This window comes from Patagioenas fasciata, chromosome 2 (assembly GCF_037038585.1).
Source record: "Patagioenas fasciata isolate bPatFas1 chromosome 2, bPatFas1.hap1, whole genome shotgun sequence".
NCBI lineage: Eukaryota > Metazoa > Chordata > Aves > Columbiformes > Columbidae > Patagioenas > Patagioenas fasciata.
This window is the reverse complement of record NC_092521.1, coordinates 69,631,690-69,650,883: the sequence shown is the minus strand read 5'-3', so window position 1 is coordinate 69,650,883 and position 19,194 is coordinate 69,631,690. Positions and strand designations below refer to the sequence as shown.

Genomic DNA, 19,194 nt, shown 5'->3' with positions numbered 1-19,194 from the left:
AGAAAAAAACACATTTTATAATGAGGTCCAAATTTTATTCTTTTATTTAAAAATGCATGTATTGTAGCTCCCTAGCAATTTATAAAGTTTCTTTCATAAATCAATAATTTGGTGCAAGTCATATACTGGCATGGAGGTGCTTAAAAATACAGAATTATTCTTGATGTGATTTACATGAGCCTCTGTATGCTAGGCCTGTGACTACATTAGGCACATGATTAATCCTGGCTTTCAATGAGACTTTGGCAATGAAAGAAGCAGCATGCTTAACTTAGTTCAGCCTACTTCCAAGAAAGAGAATCCACAGTACAGTCTAAAATTCTTTATGCTTTTTGTTAATTTCATTTTGCTGAACATTGCTAGAACATTGCTAAAAAGCCTGCAAGATCCACTATCTGCTTCCCATCTGGAAAAGCACCTCCCGTTGTATTTATTGTCATACTGTTGATTACAGCTTAGCACAGAGACAATTCAGTGTGCCTAAACATAGTATCTTCTGAAAAGACAGGCCTGACAGTGTTCAATGACAGGCCTGACAGTGTTCAAGAAGGGACTGGACAACACCCCAGACACATGGTGTGAACTGTGGCATTGTCATATGCAGGCACAGGAGTTGGACTCGATGATCCTTGTGGGCCCCTTCCAACTCTGGACATTCTATGATTCTTCTGAGGCAATTTAAATTGCCTGGCATGGATGTCCGTGGCACTGTGGCTATATTGCACTGAGGATCTGAACTGGTTTGATTAAAAGTAGTTTGGGAATCTGTACACTGTAACTGCATGTTGCAATAGACCCAAACATTTAGACATTAACTAATACGATGCCTGTCGTTTTGGCTCATTCCTAACATTTACAGCTCTAAGTCCAATATGTGACCCGCTTAGGACTGGGATTTCCCAACTGTGTCAATGGAAAAACTGAGGATGAAAACACAGTTCAAATCTTATTTCTCCCTGAGACAAAATGAAGAGCTTATTCTGGAAAGAACCTTCTTCTGTGGCTCTGGGCTTTGTAAAACATGGTAGCAAATACTTGAGGAGTATAGCAGAAGGTGATTTCTTTTTTTCCAAAATCTCTGCTGGAAGACCCTGGTAGTTACAGTTGACTTTGTACTCTGGGAGGTGTCTGTCTGAACCTCTGCTGGATGCACTGAACTGGAGTTTTGTATAACCTGGAAGACCCTAACCACCAATCTTTTCCAGCTGTGTAGCTAAAAAGAAATGCATCACCTGCTGTTCAAACAAAAGTTCAAGAATAAAGGCTGTCTTCAAAACTGATAGGGGTTTTCAAGGCAAGAGGTTGAGAATATAAATAAAGACATCCAAGAATTGTACAAACGAACAGAGGTGGGGCTGACTGACTAAAAGAAACCATCACTGATAACTCTATTGCCTCTCCAAAGTTGTACCTACGTGTATTGCTTCTCTTTGGGTGACTGCCCACTAATCCAGGTTCAGAAACATGTTTTTAAGCATATTTTGTTGCACTCTAGAAGCATTTACCAGAGGCACTGCTTTCATTTTATCACGGATTGAGCAATTTAAGGTGAATCCAGTGGTGAATCAAGATCAAAAGTGATCCCCACAGGATTCTGTTCGGCTCACTGATTTACAAATTTCAGTTTATCCTGACCGTGTTGAGTTTTCAGACAATTAAACAACTTAATTATCGAAACCAATAATCACCTGAAGGGTTAGAGAGCAAAATGACATATGAATGCCTCTTTAATGGTGGGGGTTAGAAAAAAAATTAGGCAAAGCTTTCCTTTGCATCAAATACTGAAGAAGCTGGCTGGCTGCAGTGATGGGTGGCAGAAAAACACAGCAAATGCCAACTGCCACCTTGGATGTCCTAAGAGGTAACAAGATAGACTGCGTGAAGCTTTCCAGCAGATACTTACATTCAGCAGAGAAAGGAGAGAGTAAGAGGTTAGTTGATCCTCCTTACAGTTACTCAGAAAGCAAAAAAAAACCCTTTTCCATTATTTTTTAAAGCTCTTTTGAAAAACAGTTGTTCAAGTTGTCAGAATTAAGTCCTATCAGGTACATGAAGGGACTTTGGGGGAGCAGCTATGTAAAAGCCCTACACAGTTCTGCTCAGTGGCCTCTGGCACTGGGGTGGCACCAAAGGGTGAGGAGAAGGAGGAGACTTGCTCACTCTCTTGTTGCCTGTTCAGGCTTATGAGTCTCTGTCAGTGGCTGCAATAATTCTATCAGATGCGGAAGGCAGCCTCATGGCACAAATGTCCATTAAAAATTAGGTAAAGACCCCTGTCACTTCCCAAGTATCTCAACTGAAAGTCATCACTGCTGTTTAAAAGGATGTTGTTCAGGAATTTTATGAATTTGGAAATTACCCCACAAGTGAGATCTCCTGTTCGAAGATCTCTAAACATCACAAAAATGTGGAATCAGCACAACAAAATGCTTTGAACAAAAAGTACTAGTCAACAGGGTACTATTCAGGCACAATTACCACATCAATCACGGGCAGATGGATAGAGCCCTTGAGTGTGAAGTCAATGGGTGTGCGCTAGCCTACAATGTGAGCACATGCATTAAATATTGTGCTCTTGTACACCTGGTCTGGCCCTTAGGTTATTTCTCAGCACTATGAAGAGTTTCTACAGACTAAATCAGCACCCATCACTATAATCTTTCTTTCTATGCTGACAGAAACATGCAATGATGCTAGAGACAACTTCCAAGCAGAAGACCAGCTTTTTGACAAAGGATTCTTGAGCTGCTCCATACCCAATACCAAACCCCAGGATTTTGTCTTCAGCTCCAGTGCTCCTTAGGATTCTAGCCATAGCTCTCTCATACCTTTCTGTCTTCATTTTCCACTCCTTCCTTCTCTTCTCCTCAGCATGCATAAACTCAGTGTGCAATTGAAGATCCAAACCATGCCACTACATGCATACCTGCGTAGGCACGTGCAGTTGTCCTGGTGATCTCTATCATAGTTCTCCAGCATAGTACATGGATGTGCCCTAATTAAGGACATTTGCAGCAGAACTTCAGAGATCTAACCTTTTATCTGCAGGTCATGTATATCAGCCACTGAATCACCCCAAAAAGTAAAAGCTACAGCATCAAGAATTAAGGAACCTGCTTCGGTTAAGTATACTGCATCATAGATTAGCAAAGTGTGGGCGCTACTTTGTGGCTGTCAAATCATTCAAGCAACAGAGGCAAGAGCCACTAAACCTCACCAGGGACAAAGTTATACCATCTGGATTTCCAAAGCTTTTGAAAATGCATTTAGAAATGAAGAACAAACAACAGCTAATGCACTGGATATTTCACAGTGGTAGACTAAGATGCAGATATCCAATTTACAGATAACACAATGGCTTCTTTTCCCTTAGTCACAAATTCCAGGATGATCAGATTCTGAATAGCACTCACAGATACAAAAGAAAAATAGGGCAGATGATGAATATTTTATCTCTGAATTCTTGCTATACATAAACATATTATTTTATTATCTCATGCTGTGCAGAAAAAATATGGGAAATGAGGCTAGATTTGTGAATGATAATAATAATTTGTCAAGCTGTTTGATACAAGGATGAAAATACAATAAACATGATTTTAAAAGTTGAGATAGAAAGACTGGCTACTGCTATGGAATGGGGAAATGTGAAAGTGATTTAAGGTTATTAAAGGAACGTAAAAGAGTCTGTGATAGAATAGTTTATATAGCAAGAACAACAAAATAAAATACAGGAAACACTAGCAAAAGCTGTATCCATTAAGGCAAGAGGTAACCATTTTGACAGTCCTGGGATGGAAAGATGAATAAACAACCTCATTACACACCTCCACTCAAGTTTCACCTTGACTTGAAAAAAGTTGTTTCTTAGCACACTGCACTTTCATTATGTGTGGACAGGGAATAGCTTCTGCTAATGGTATTCAGATATGCATATTCTAATCCACTTTTCCAATGGTATTTGTTAGCATTCATGTTTCTTTATGAATTACCCAATGTTAATCCAGCACTGTAAACAAGCTTAAAAAAAAAAAAACTTGAGAAACCAACCCTTTGAAATCACAAAGAGAGAATGCAGACGGAGCTTGGTAGAGGTGTGCACAATCAATCACATAAACACAGAGGCTGGAAAGGGCTCCTGGGGGTCTCCAGTCTAGTCCGCTACCCAAACCATATCCAGCTGGAGCAGGTTGCTCAGGGTCTTCTCCAGTTGGGTTTGGATACCTCCAAAGATGAAGGGTCCTTACTGAAATTTGACAGGGATAAGACCTGGCTAGAGTTGCTGTTTATATGAGAAATAATGACCCACGCGGTTCAGCCACTAGCAAAGAAATAGAAATGTGACCCACAGATAAGGTAATCATATTAGCTTTGGCCACCATGGTATTTGAAGCGCAGTAGTTCTCTTCCTAACTGCTCCATCTCTGTATTTTATTATCAAGAAAACACTTCGAAAACAAAAAAAAGCAAAACTCCATAATATCTGAAAGAAAAAAATAATATTTGGATGATATAGCTTGGAGGACACTGAGTGAGAATTTCAATGCTGCTGGTTTTATATTTTCAAGATGCTGGTTATCCTCATTCCTGATCTATTTTTGAAAACTTCAGGCCTCTCCAGGTAGGACTTTAAGTCTCCACAGTTCACTAGGGGCTACAGACAGCATCAATAGGGCTCTAAACATGAACTTTTAAATATTAGATTTTCAAATAATAATCAAAGGATTAGATGAGGACAAATGTAAATATTTACCTATGTACAACGACTCACACTATCTGTGTGACACTGTGGTGTCTATTGGGAACTAGTGTGAGATGCCTGGGTATTCAGCAGTCAGATTTAATTATCTGAGCTAGGTTCCCTCATACCAAGACACTCTGTACACAGCCTGACTGAAAAATCAAATTGAACAGATTCCTTTGTTTATAAGTCTGTAGTAGAAAAGGTTAAAATAGGGCCTTCTTCTGATTCAGTAAAAAAAAAGCCCTTGAAAGCAGTGGCATCCTCAAGTGCCTGAAAGGATTATAATCAGTCAACCTCTGAGAACTCCTGAAAACCATACCAGAGATAGAGTTCCCCTCAACATTTCAACATACCTTCCCCCTCTTAATTAAAAAAGTATAAAATCAGAATTGAGATCTAAAATGCATTCCAGATATTTTTATCCACTATGCTATCTCAAGAGTCATGTGTCAATTACCCCTAGAAAAGCCACTCAGAAATTAGAGTCTGCCCAGGTCAAAGTAAAGCAGGTTTTCTCTTTGGCTTGCAGGTGGTGCAGAAGCACCCTAGAATCCCATGATTTTATGCCCCTTCATCCTGACTTTCAGTGAGTGATGCACTTCAAGGCCCTTTTGGTTAGAAAAAACAGAAATGGAGGTCAGAAGACCAATGTCTTCCAACTGTTTTTATTTCTAAATTAAAAGATTAACTGGGTATTCACTGTACCAATTTCCGTTTCAGAAATTATGCATGGCCTCATCAGGCAAGAGAACCAGGTTAATGCAGCCAGCCTCTGCATCTAACAGTCCAGAACCAAAACCCCACCACAGCACTCGGAGCACACACCTAGAAGAAGCACACACACCCCCATGAAGAATCATTCTGCATTACTACATGTAGAGTGAAAGGTCAGGTATTTACATCATGGGAGATGCAGGACCTCGTTTTGCTGAATACACATCCATAAGCAAAAGCAAGGCATGAATGGCTCTTTTTATCTTTTCACCTCTAGCTTCTCCCAAGGTCTATAATTTAATATTAAATGCCATCTCAGGCATTCCCTTTGTGCAGAGATATTGGATGCAGAGACAGGAAGGAAGATCCTTTACTTTATGTAAGGTGCTGCTGGCTTGAGGGAGTGAAGCAGAGAGACCAAGCATCACCAAGAGTCGTGTTTCAATGTGTTAAGGGATTGGGAAAGCTTATCCATTGCCCTGCATTTTCTTATGTGCATGTTTGACCTCCTTTAGGTGTCCTCTATTTTCTGTAGGAGACCATCATAGCTTCTCCAGAACCTCGGTCAGGGAATAGGAGTGCCACAAATATTTGACCTAGGTAATTTATCTTACTGCATATGTTATTCTGATGATCCTTGTCTTGAAAGTAAAGCATGCCACCTTTCCAGTGAAATACATGGACCTTACTTTCCAGTTTCACTGAGGGTCAGTATACTGTGTGATCAACCTTGGCCTGGATGTTCCAGGTGCAGAGTTTCAAAAACAAATCAGGGTTCCACTGAGGTATCCTAAATATAAATTTAAAAATGCATGGACTGACCTTTATGTCACTGAATGAAGCCTTACATTTTTACCAGTTGTGACAAACTAGATCAGGTAAGGATTGGAAAAAAGAATACTAAGAAGAAAACAGAGTTAGATGTGAAATACCTATCCAACTGCATAAAGAAGCACATGCATCACAGCCCAGTGCATGTGCCAACCCTAAGGCATTTCTCTGATGCAAACAGTATCAGCAAAACCCCCTCTTTTGTTAAAACAAAGCCTTACCTTTCTGCTATAGATTTCCTTGGGTAATAAAAATCCTCTCCTGCAAGGTAGGCAGCTGCAGTTCCACCTCCAAAATAGGTTTTCTTCAAGAGAGGGGCAATCCGGTTGTTTACCAATAACGCTCCTAAACCAGTTGGGAATCCGAAGATCTTATAGAATGAGATGGAGATAAAGTCAGCCTGGTGAACTCCCAAGTCTAATGGAGAACTGCTCACATATGAAGCTGCATCTAGTAGAACAAACCACTTCCCTGGTATTTTGATGGGGCAGAGTTTTCCAGATTGTATGTCCTGTATCCATGAAAGGGGATACTTGGTACCAGAAAAATTGCTCTGAGCCGGATAAGAGAAAAGATGAGGTGTTGTGCAGTTTTGTTCTTCAGCTGGTAACCTGTTTTTTTCTGATAACAAGATTTCCTTTGGTTTTATTGGAACAGACACAACATTCATTGAGGCTGTTATCCCCCTCATACCCACCACAGATGTGTGGCTGTCAGTTAGGTAACAAAATCGACTGCTGGGTTGCTTTGTGCCTTCAGGTATCCAAGGGAATGCTTCTGCTACCAGTTTAAGTGCAGCTGTGCATCCAGATGTGAAAATGATGGTGTAATCATCAGCAGAAGTGTGAAAGTGTTGCAATATTCTGAAATACAGGGAAAAAAATATCCAGTTACTTCCTAATTTTTCTATTTTATTGTTGTGTGATATATTTTGTTTTTCCTCATAATAAATTCTTCTATTCTGACACCTGATATGAATACAAGTAGACAGTTTTTGCCAAATAGAACAATAAACTTCACCAAGTGTAAACTGAATCATTTTGCCCACAAGAGACTCTTCTCAATGCTGCAGTGAACATGGCTGTGTTTTTACAGATAGAAGTTGATTCTGCTTGGCTCTGAACACAGTGACCAGTCTAGTACCTCAGTGGGATCAGAATCAAGCCTGCATATAATTAAAATTACACTGTCCTTGAGAGACCCCATTTTATTTGCAAACTGTTAGGGGTTTTTGTTTACAAAGTATTTGGAGTAGACAATATCTTTCCATTAAAAAAAAAAAACAAAAAACCTACTTCTATACTGGGCATCCCAATTAAGGGTCATAGGACTCAACAGGGAAACCTTAGCATACAGCTTTGCTCCTTGCTTATATTATTAACAACAGAAAGAGAAGACAGCAAGAAGGAACATATGCGTGCTATGTGCTTTACGCACCTACCGCAAAGGCGGCCTAAAATAGAAGCAATCTAATGTCTTCCAGTGAGCCAGGCTATGAAATTGTAAGCAAGCCTGTTTCTTGAGACACGTCTACACTACACACTCATGATGCCTGGACAGCACCTTCTGGGCTCTGAGCTACCTTTTGTGACCACCATCTAATGCAACTTTTGGTAATCAAGCTAGCTTGTGTGATGAATTACAGCTATTACAGATTTGCAGTGTGCAAGGTGGCTCTTTTCAGAGGCTGTGGAACAGCTTCAGTTTAGTGACTTTTCTCACCTTTTTCACCCAACAAACTTTCTCTGAATTAGCTTTTCTAAAACTCCTGCTGATATTTAACAGGAAATGTAACAACCATCCAAGAGACACCAGCTTCAGTGCATGGAGCAAAGCAAACAAAATGGAACCAGGGCATAAATGTTGTTGCTCTGCAGTGCTGTCTGGTTTTCAAGAAAGGTAAAATGTAACAGGGTGTTGTCTCTCCTGCTGCAGAGCATTTCTGTAAGCAACATAACGCATCAGTGCTCTCCAAGGAGCTGGCATACTGTTTTGTGTAATTCCCAGGTAGAGACCAGGATGTGGAGAGCCTATGAACTCTGGTTCCCAATATGTATCATTAAAAGTCTGCAGGTTTTATATAACAGCAGATTGCCTTACTAGAACAGGCAGAAACCAAAGACATAGTTTCATATAAAGTTAAGTTGTATAACTGGTGGCACAACAAATTCAAGCTAAAATTGCCTCAACCAGATGACAGCAGAGAGAAATACTTTAAAGTTTTATGTGTCCAGTCTGAAACACAAATGCTACAGGCAAAGGGTGGTGGAGCTGGATGTGTGGAGTGCAGCAATCAAAGATTGAACACTGGAAAAGAAGCAATTGCAACAACTTTGATGATTAGGAATAAAAAACCCTTGCAAAGCTCCGCTGAAATTGTACTATTAATACTTTTCTCAGTTGAAGGAAAGTCTTATTGTACTGGGAATCACAGGATGCAACAGATAGATTCATAGGCCCAAATGAGACCTTAGTTTCTTGAGAACTTAATTTTTTGAAATCTGATGCAATTGGTAGGTACTTTATGTCATCTTTCCATGAAGAAAGAATTTCGTCTTTTATGAGGGACATCAGCAGATCATGGATTTAAGCTTAAAATATTTTGAGAAACTTTCTGAAAGAATTCATAAGGATCTTTCTGAACTAGATCTTGCCAGGGTATGGCTGCTGCAAGCATTCACAGCTCCAAATACCGTGGTCAAGACCATATTCAGAGAAACCAAACTTATCTATTGTATTTTAGAAATCATGTTAGGGATGAAGACGAGGGTAATCGCCGAAGTTTTTGTATAGAGTATTGAACCCACAGCCTGCCTCATTCATCACTGTGACCTGCCCTTTCTGGTCACCAAATCACATCCACTCCCTCTTCCCTGGCGGTGACCTGTACAGCCTTTGCCACCATCACCTGCATTACAGCTTGAAGCGTGTGTGTGTGTGTGTGTGTGTGTGTGTGTTTTATAGGACACCTGGCTGAAGGGACCTGAAACCCTCAACCTAGGCAGTAGCCCCTGGTAGAGTTAACTCAGCTGCAGGGCTGCCACTCAGAGCCATGCCCTGAATTTCAGTCCTGACATCCTTCTGCCTTTATTCTCCTTTCCTTGCATTCACCTAGATACAGAAAAGGTGGAAAGCAGGGCAAGCAAGAATCTTAAGTTCTTCTTCAGGGACAGAGCAGGAGAGCATTAGACTCCTGTTTCTAGGGGAAAGGAACTGCAAAAAGGAGATTATTAATAGTAAGGAGGCTGGGTCTTTGTGGTTACGGACATAATTTTGCATGTATTATCTGATGTGGCTTATTTTTGCATGCACTACATCCATATTGAGTAGGTATTGGAATCATTGCACTGATAGAAACACAAATTACAAAAACATTGCACAATTGCAACAAAAATCAACAACAATTAAGTATCAAACTTAAGTATCCAGAGTAACCTGATTTCTAAAGCTTTTTCTGCTCCTGATGCATTTCTGATATCTCATAACACCAGAGAAATACGCATTAACAAGTTGTTACGGGCAGATAGGCATTAACATCATTACACAGTGTGATTTTTATTTTGTTTTTATCCCTGTGAGCACTAGGACAAGTTACATATTCACATGTATGTGCACACACAGAATACCTTTTGAGTTAAAAAGCTGGGTGACAAGAGCAAATTCTTAATACGTAATATCTCTTCATAAGAGCCAGCTGACAAGAGCAGTAACAAAAAGTATGCTGAAGACTCTTATCAAGCTGCTTCTCTTCTACTTTTTATGCTTTCTCTGCTTTCCACCCCAGTCAGCCTCTTCGTGCCACACAGGCTGAGTGGGAGGTGAGACACAGCTAGGAAAAATGCCAAATTTTGCTTGAGAATAATAACCTGAAGTTCTCCATAGGAATTGTACTTGCTTATCGCAGCACTTCATTTGACAAAAGACACTGTAAAATGACAATAGCTGGGATGTAGGAATGGTGGATTTAATAATGGGATGCTGTTGTCCAACCATGAATATCAGAGCCAGTGACTACTTTCATTAAACATCTTCAAAACTTTGCAAAACAGTAAACACCTTTTTTGGGGTTGTTTAGGCTCACAAATAGTGACTGCTCTATGTTTAATTTATAAAAGCTCATGCATATCAGTAGTATTTTAACTATGTTTAGTTTTAGATCATCCAAATTCAGAAACAGCTGAGCAGTTCTGGAATAAAATCCATGACATAACACTGATCTTCTCAGCTCAGTACCATTGACTTTATCATAAGAAAAATCAAGCTTTAGGGTAAAATTTTCAAAAGTGTCCAAATGAATTAGAACCATTTTTTTTTAGTTACTTAAGTTCTTAAAGCTAGAGAAACAACAAGTTACATTTCTAATCGACCTGAATAGAAAATAGGTGATTTTGTGAATCTCAGCAGGTACCTATTTACATTTTGAGTCTCTAAATGCCTCATAAAATTGGTATGATTCCGATACTTACAAAAGAAGTAGAATTTTCAAAGTTGGACCTACATTTTGGCTGAAGTATTTCTAATATTAAAAAAGAAAAATCAATAAATAAAGCAGTATCAACTGAGTTAAAGGAATTTCATTCTCCAGAACGACTTCTGATGTGCAGAGTAGAAGAGCTACAGGCACTTCAGAATAAGATTTGTAAAATGAATACCACAAACTCCTGAACTAGAGCAGCCCCGCTATGATAAAGTCAGAGTTCTCAGAGACAGAAAACTGCAAAATGTCCAAATGACTTCTGCCACCTACAGTACTACATCCTCTGGTCTGACATGAATATTGGGAAGCACTGGCTATTACACACAGAATTCCTAATGCTCTCAGTCTTCATGTAAGACATACCCCATTACAGCGAAATGCAGTTCACCTTTATTACACTCCTGGAAGATTTACAGCCATATATAAAGTGGTTGTTGGCAGCAGGACTGAAGACTTGCAGCAGAAAACTGATAGCATGACCTACTATAGCTCACAGCTGCAAACAGCAGTGGTATTTTATAGTATTACAAATTTCCACTTTTCAAAGGAAGAAATGACTAAGAGGTTAATTGTTTCATTAAACATACTGACACAGCTGTCTCATCATGTGAAGATGGCAGAAGGGCTGAGAAACTTGACCCAGTAGCTTGCTTTCAGGCTGGCACAGTGGAGGAGGAAACCACACGCTCCATCTTTGCAGTACATTCAAGACCCACCATGACCGTTCAGCTCTTCTTCCTCTACCTCATCTCCCCAGGAGAATGCAGGTCACAACACATGAAGGTCAAAAACTCATGGCAAATAATCAGTCTGGGGAGAAGCCACTGAAAATGCCCTCACTCAACCATACTTCCACGTGCACACTGGTATTGTGAGACCTCTCTGTTAGCCAGTGTTTAATCCTTTTAAAAAGTTGCCATAGGAATTTGTCTCTTCATGACTGCAGTTGAGCCAAAATACCTTACTACTCTAAACACTGGTAGGAAAACTCAATTGATTTTCAATCAAGCTTGGTCCCTCATTTTATGTATTTAATATACACATATTTAATAATGTGCTTTAAATTTAAAGGTATCTATAACCAAGTCATACAGTTCGAAGGAGAAGTCATATTATGTAATGTATCTAATCCGACAGCCTGAATTAATAGTTTAATTCAGAACTAGACACTCCACATCACCACTGGCAGCTCTGCAGAAGATAAAGGCTACTGATTTGTTCAGCTACCTTAGATACACCCAAAGTTAGATGAAAGGGAAGCCCTCCAAAGCTGTTGCCTGGCTGCTGTTACTTCACGCATGAAACTTCACATTCCTCCTCACCAACAGCTCTTCATTTGTGGCCCTCAGGAGCAGATCAGTAGCAGCGCTCCCACAGATATACAAATGTCCATACTACACCATTTCCATTACAGCCTCCCTAAATTCTGTTGATTAACATTGCTTTTCTTCCATGCTTCTAGGTTTTAAATACTTCTAAAAAATGCTTTATATCAGTTTCTCCACTCTCTTCAATTTACTATTTTGCAAACAGCTGTAAAGCTGAACAGCAACCTATATTGCTAGGTTTGGGCCCTTTCATACTTCTTTAATTCCAATCGCTGCAAATATTTCAGTTTCTAGTTGGCAAGATCAAAATATGGCCAAGGAGTTTGTGATTTTCATTTGTATTCACATTTTTATTTAGATTGTATATGAGCTTTCATAACTACTGTCCGTACAAAGATTTTCTCGCCAGTAGTTTATCTAGCTAAAAAAGACTCCTTTTAAAAGTTTAAATATTGCCATTGTAACAAGAGATTCAGATTTGAAGAGAGAAGCATAGCTACCTATTCAGCAGTACAAGTTTAGGTAGCACTTTATAAAGGCTTCTTTTCAGCTGCACATTGACATAAAAAATTATTTCTCATTATAATGTTTTTCCTTTGCCATGCTACCCAGAAGCACATACCCAGTTTGGACTTGTGTTGAGAGATGCTTAGCTTGAGCCTCAGAAATTTCATCACACTGTTTTCTGCTCTATAGAAACTCTGAAAAGATGTAACATCCTGTTGATCAAGGAATAGGTTTTGTACTAATGGCAACTAAAAAAAAATAAAAATTACTTCTAAGTCAAACAAAATATTTTCTTTTTATTTGGAGTGGTTTGGTTTGATTTTTTTTTTATGTTAGATGATAGCACTTTTCATAACTCACATTTTATTGTTTTCTCCACACAAGTGCAATTGGGAAGTCTAGCTAGTGGCTGCATCTACATTTCTGAGTAAGAGCAATTTAACCTTCCTCATTTATTAATTGAGAGTCACCTCCAGCTATCAAAGCAGCCAGCTGAAAAACTCCCATCAACTTTAGTGAGGGATCCTAAGGTCTTGTAAACTGCTGTGGTTATTACAGACACCAGAAACAGCATCCTGCTTTTAGGCTTAACTTAATGTGCAGTAGTGGTTCTGTAGATATTTTTCTCTCCGTATATATGAAGAAAAAAGGAACAGAGATGTGAGTATCCTCATTCAAGCAAACACAGAAGGATACTGTAAAGAAGTACACACTGCTTAATATAAACCCCAAATTTTCCTTAACTTCTCTCACTGATGTAATTGACAGCTTAGCTTAAATAGTTACAGATCTATCCCTAAGGGGAATGCTCTGGTTTAACAAACTAAAAACACAAGTCTTCTGGGTAGGAAATGTCTTATATCTTATTTTGTAAACACAAGGTCTATTCAGTCTATTCAATTCAGTATGTCACAGCACCGAGTTATATTCCCATTGTCAATTCCCAGTCCAAACAAAAGCAAACTGATATCTATGAATATTTTTAAGATTCAAATGTATTTAAGTGGGGAAAAAAAATCTATCAAGTCTGTCTTCCTCCAGCAAAACATTAATTTAATTTAAAAAGCCCTTGTAAACATTTGTGTTTTTTCTCTTAAAGACAGACATGTTTTCAGCATAAATCTATGTCATGTAATCTCTGTGACCTGTGCAGCTAGCGCAGCAGAGGTCTATCAAATTGAAGGATTTGCCTATGGATTAATACCTGCATAACAAAGAACACTGGGATAAATAATCCTTTACAGTTCTCTCTCAAAGTTTACTGAGTCCTCTTTTCCATTTCAGTTTCCCCTCTCATACTGACAATGCACAAATTTAAACCTTTTTGAGCACAGGCTTACTGTGAAATAAGCACACACTGCTCTCTTTATCCTCACTGGTTACATCCATATGAACTTGTTTTCTGATCATTTTACTTGAAAGGCACTCATTCTGAACCCAGCTTCTCCCCATTTCTGCTTGCACATGAGTAATAAAGATCTCACCCATTTACACTACTGCTGCTTACGACCAAACTGAAATTAGCTCCCTGAGTGCATGAAATAAATTATCAGGTGGAATGCACCTGATGCAAAAATCCCTCCCTTTGTATTTGTAAGCATTGTTTTCTCTAGGCATTCAAGCTCAGCCATCTGAATCGAAGCATTATAATGCATTACACTTATTCTCCCGAGCACCGCCTGATTCACTGGAGACATACCGTGGCAATACTCATTTGCTTACAAAGGGTCATAGTTGGTCTTCACCAAAGAAATCCCCTCTCCATTTCTGCAAAGCTGGCAGCACAGCAGAATGCCTGAAGTTTCTCTCACACAACATCTTGGGAAGAGCGGGAGCAATTTGATGGCTACAAACTGTCTCCTGCAGGAAAAGATGCTATAAGCCTATAAGACGCACACACCCCAACCAAAAGGTGTTGGCCCTCATTATGAAGTGCACACCCCAAAGACATTCAGTGTCACACCAGGCATACCAACAGAGCAAACTAAAATTTGTTATGGCACTGCATATGACCAGAAGAGTAAAGTAGTGGGAAGGAATCATGAAAACCATAAAATCCGACTCATACAGTTTGTTCCTGCACACAAATGTTACTGCTCTCACTGACAGAAGCCTGTAACTCCTACAACTTTGTAGATGTAGCAGAAACCCCTGGGTAACTGTTTCCTTTGAAATTAGATAGTTATTTTTCTGTATAGAAAGGGAAGATCAATTGCTACATGATTTTAAAACCTTTTTTTTTTTTTTTTGTTTTCTAAGACTAGCCAGATCCATTTACTCTGGTGCTTGAATAAATGACAAAGATTTGTAAAAACACTCATGAACCCCAGTATTCTCACTAGTTAGAACACAAATGACTCTGCAAACTTCTACCATGGGTTCTTCAAAGGAAAATTCACCATGTGCTATTCAAGTCAACCAGGAAGGAAATGGAAAAAAATAACCCATATTTTAGGCAATCATTTAAGGAGAACTAGCCATAAACAGAAAACAGCTCATGAACAAACCATTCCAAACTGCATTTGCAAAAACTAATTGCCTAATAGAAAAGCAAAAATTAATCTGAACAGTTTTAAAATAATTAATGTACTAAAATTCAAAGTATTTTTGCAGTAAATCTTAGGAGCCACCACAAGGAAGTGAAATTAAAACCAAACACACAAAGATTTTGTACATGGACTAGTTTATAATCTCAGTTGCTATCTAGGGCAACTTCAGTATGAGATGGTTTCATCTTCTTCATAAGATGCGTGAAACAACTAAGGTCACTGTACTTTACCTTTCCAAAGTCCTCTTTCCTAGCACAGACCATAAGTTTTCTATGTAGGCATCCCCTGAGCAGAAATGAAGAATGCATCAAGATTGACTGCGATGGTGAACACTCAAGACAGCACAGTACCAGCTTGAAGTATCACTTCTACCAGTCATACGGGTAATATCCTACTTACAGGCTACACAAACAAATTAAAGGGTAGGTTTATAGAAATTCATGTCACTTCAAGGCATCTATGCTGTGTACTCCAGAGCACATCACCCTTTAGAGTCGCTCAAAAGCCACAGGCTCTACAGCAGGCAGCTCATCTACTTCAGGCTGAGATGTCTCACTCTTGACATGTCCAATTCCTTCCATTGCCTGCTGAAGGCATCTAAATGCCTAGTGCATAATGCACAGCTACTCTTATACAGCTTAACCTCAGCTTCAGTATCTTTGAAGCACAAACATCCCTCTTTCCAATCTTAGTAAGTCCTGATCTCTCACCTTTCCACATGTTCTGAGCTCCTGCCGGAGTGATTCGTCTCTCAGTGTTAAAGTGCCTAATTAATTCTGCTAATGCCAGCAAGCATCACTGGCATGAGGCCTGCCTGCCTACCCTAGGGATATTTGCTGGTAACTGGTCAGAACTTACTTCACTTTGATTTATGATTCTTGGAAAGTGGAGCATGACAGCTGGCTATTTTCCAGCAGTATAACATGTATAAACTCGTAAAGGTTGTTTCAGAAAGAAAAGATAAAAAGAAAAAAAAAAGAAGAAAAGCCTACTTAGGTGTTCAGACAGTTTCACACTCTTGAGTTTTCAGAGTGCTTAACCTTTTAAGTAACCTCAGATAAGAAATTAAATATCCTTTAAGGTGTTAAAATAACTTCAGAAGCTAGACTTTTGCTTGCCTTATTTTTTTTTTTTTTCAAATAACATACCATTGCTTCCAATTTTTTTAAGATTATTCCTTGTTTAACTTGACTGGAATTTCTTTTGAGATCAGCTTTGGCCTTTAAACTCTGTGCTACTGTGATCTCTCTGGCTGTAGTGGTTTTGCAACCAGTTAAAAAACTACAGCAAATTATTTTCTGAAACAGCATGTCATGTACTCCAGACACTGTGGGTTTACTCAATCTCTTTTCCCTTTTGCTGCCAGAGAGTGGATGTATGACAACCAGCAGTTGTCTACAACCAATTTACAAAATGGATATGCCATCAATACCAAATAAGTTTGACTTATTTACACATTGCCTGATATTTTTGATTGTAAAGTGCAAGTAACTAAGCATAGCTTCGAAAGCATAACCCAGCATTTCCCATACTATCCAGAAACAGGCTTATTCTGTGGTGCAAGAGTCAAGTACAGACATATGCTCATTACTTATTGAGTCTTCCATTACTTATTTAATCTTGGCATTTTTACTTTGGGGTGGTACTGCCTGGGACTAAGGTAGGTTTGATAGGCAGTAGGAGAGCAGTTGTGTAGATGGGCCCATGCAGCTCCCATGTTCTGGAGGTTTCTCTGAGCCAGCTCCAAGTTAGTCCATTCCTGAGCTGTGCTGGCGATCGAAGCACAGCAGTTGTGACAAGGTGTACCAGTCCCAAACACTCCCACATGACTGGCAATCTTCTTCCACTGCCTTCTTTCTGGAGTTTAAGGACTCAATGTGTCTGACACATGGAGAGTCAATCACTGTTATTTGTGGTTTTCAGACAATGGATATGCCAGTCTATGGCCTGTGTAGAGTGTAGCTGACTGCCTCCTTGGTAGGATGCACCACCTGGCAGACAACTTTGCAATGTTGAGATCCATCTGATGGTTCTTACTCCGATTCCTGCTCTTAAGCGAAGTCCTGATCCTAATCTTGAAACACATCAACTGCAAATGAAGACAGCTATATCAGTGATCACATATGTATTGCTGACTCTATAATATTAATCTGTTCCTCTGGAAAAATTGCAAAACACAGGTGAAAGGAGATGGACGAAGACAAAATGTTTTAATGTCGAAAGGAGTCGGCTACATGAAATGGACCCATAGCAGTGATGAAGTTCTCTGATATCACACGTCCAGAAGCTCAGAAACTGACCATTTCCAGCATAAGCTTTCAGATCCACCTCATCAGCGTATTTCTGCAGTATGACTGAGGGCCTGACTACAAAAAAAATATTACATCCATAGCCAGAGCCTTCTTGATCAACAGAAAACAAAACAAAACACCAAAAAGCCGAAAGCAAACAAACAAACAAACGCAAACAGCACCAAAAAAACCTCCACAAAAAACAACAAACAAAACCACAAAACAAACAAAGACACAAAGAACAATGAAGAAAGGATAGCTTCTTGCAAACCATAAAGGCCTGTACAGCGAGTGCACATTTTTAGGAAACACGTCCAGAACTTCACAGGTACTCAGGTGTTTAAGCGGGAATTAGGTGATTTGGTGAATCTGGGCCTCAGTTACTAAGGTGACAGACTATGGCAAGCACTCATATATAAATAGGTCTTATTTCATCAGGGGTACTACACTTTTGTCTGGAATTGGCTTTAAATGAAGATGTTAATCTGAAATCACTTTAGTCTGCTTTCAAAATACAGTGAGCTTATGTAAATATATTAATGCATTTCAACAGCATTTTACTTCATATGGCATAGGTATCCCAGGTAAATTAGACAAATCCTCACCAACAGCTTGTACTTCCCCTTGCTCTGGTGAAAAAACACGAGCGTGAGTCTGGAAGACTGCTGGCCACCAGTTATTTACCATTTGTTCTTTGTGTGGCATGATGGCCCACCTCGGCAGCACAGCTCTGATTTTGCTTTCTAAAAAGAACATTGAAACATTTGACACAAAACTGCAAAAACCTTCTGTCAGTATGAGGGACAGTGGCAATAATACGAAGCACAGAGCCAGTCACAGAATCACAGAATGTTAGAGATTGGAAGGGACCTCGAAAGATCATCTAGTCCAATCCCCCTCCCGGAGCAGGAACACCTAGATGAGGTTACACAGGAAGGCGTCCAGGTGGGTTTTGAATGTCTCCAGAGAAGGAGACTCCACAACCTGCCTGGGCAGCCTGTTCCCATGTTCTGTCACCCTCACTGTGAAGAAGTTTCTTCTCAAATTTAAGTGGAACCTCTTATGTTCCAGTTTGAATCCACTGCCCCTTGTCCTATCATTGGTTGTCACAGAGAAGAGCCTGGCTCCATCCTCGTGACACTCACCCTTTATGTATTTGTAAACATTAATGAGGTCACCCCTCAGTCTCCTCTTTTCTAAGCTAAAGAGACCCATCTCCCTCAGCCTTTCCTCATATGGGAGATGCTCCACTCCCTTAATCATCTTCGTTGCCCTGTGCTGGACTCTCTCCAGCAGTTCCCTGGAGCAGTAATCCTTGGCACATGAGTCTTGAAACCTGCAGGACCCTCATACTTTGGTAAAACAGTGGACTATCCAGTCACTTGTGAGCTAGAAAGAACATGATACCACGAATGTTAGTAAAATCATCCTGGTCACTGTAATTACAGAAATTCTCAAGAATTAAAGGCTTTTCTGCTTGTTTGTTGAGCCGATCAAAGGAGTCATTGTGTCAGTGTGCATTCACCACACACTGTTAGCATTGAGCCACGTTCATGTGGCACTGTCTGTCAAGTTGTTCGCTCTTCATTCACTCTAAATCCTGACAACTGTGCTTCCAGTGCACCTCCCAACCGAGGGAGAAACTGTTCTACACATGATGGATGTAACAAGGCATAAATGACTGTTGAGGGATACTCTTGGCTTGCCCTAAAACACAACCTAGTTGCAATGTATGACAAACATATTAGGGACC

General features: G+C 39.6%; 1 protein-coding gene across 3 annotated transcripts in view; it reads right to left on the bottom strand.

Moving 5' to 3' along the window:
* MOCOS (molybdenum cofactor sulfurase) overlaps window positions 1-19,194 on the bottom strand; it is a 229,557-nt gene that overhangs the window by 134,486 nt on the left and 75,877 nt on the right. For all 3 annotated transcript variants that reach the window (XM_065832199.2, XM_071804385.1, XM_071804384.1), the window contains exon 4: window positions 6,511-7,152. In XM_065832199.2, the coding sequence (XP_065688271.1) occupies window positions 6,511-7,152 (642 nt within the window). The remainder of the gene's footprint in view (window positions 1-6,510; window positions 7,153-19,194) is intronic.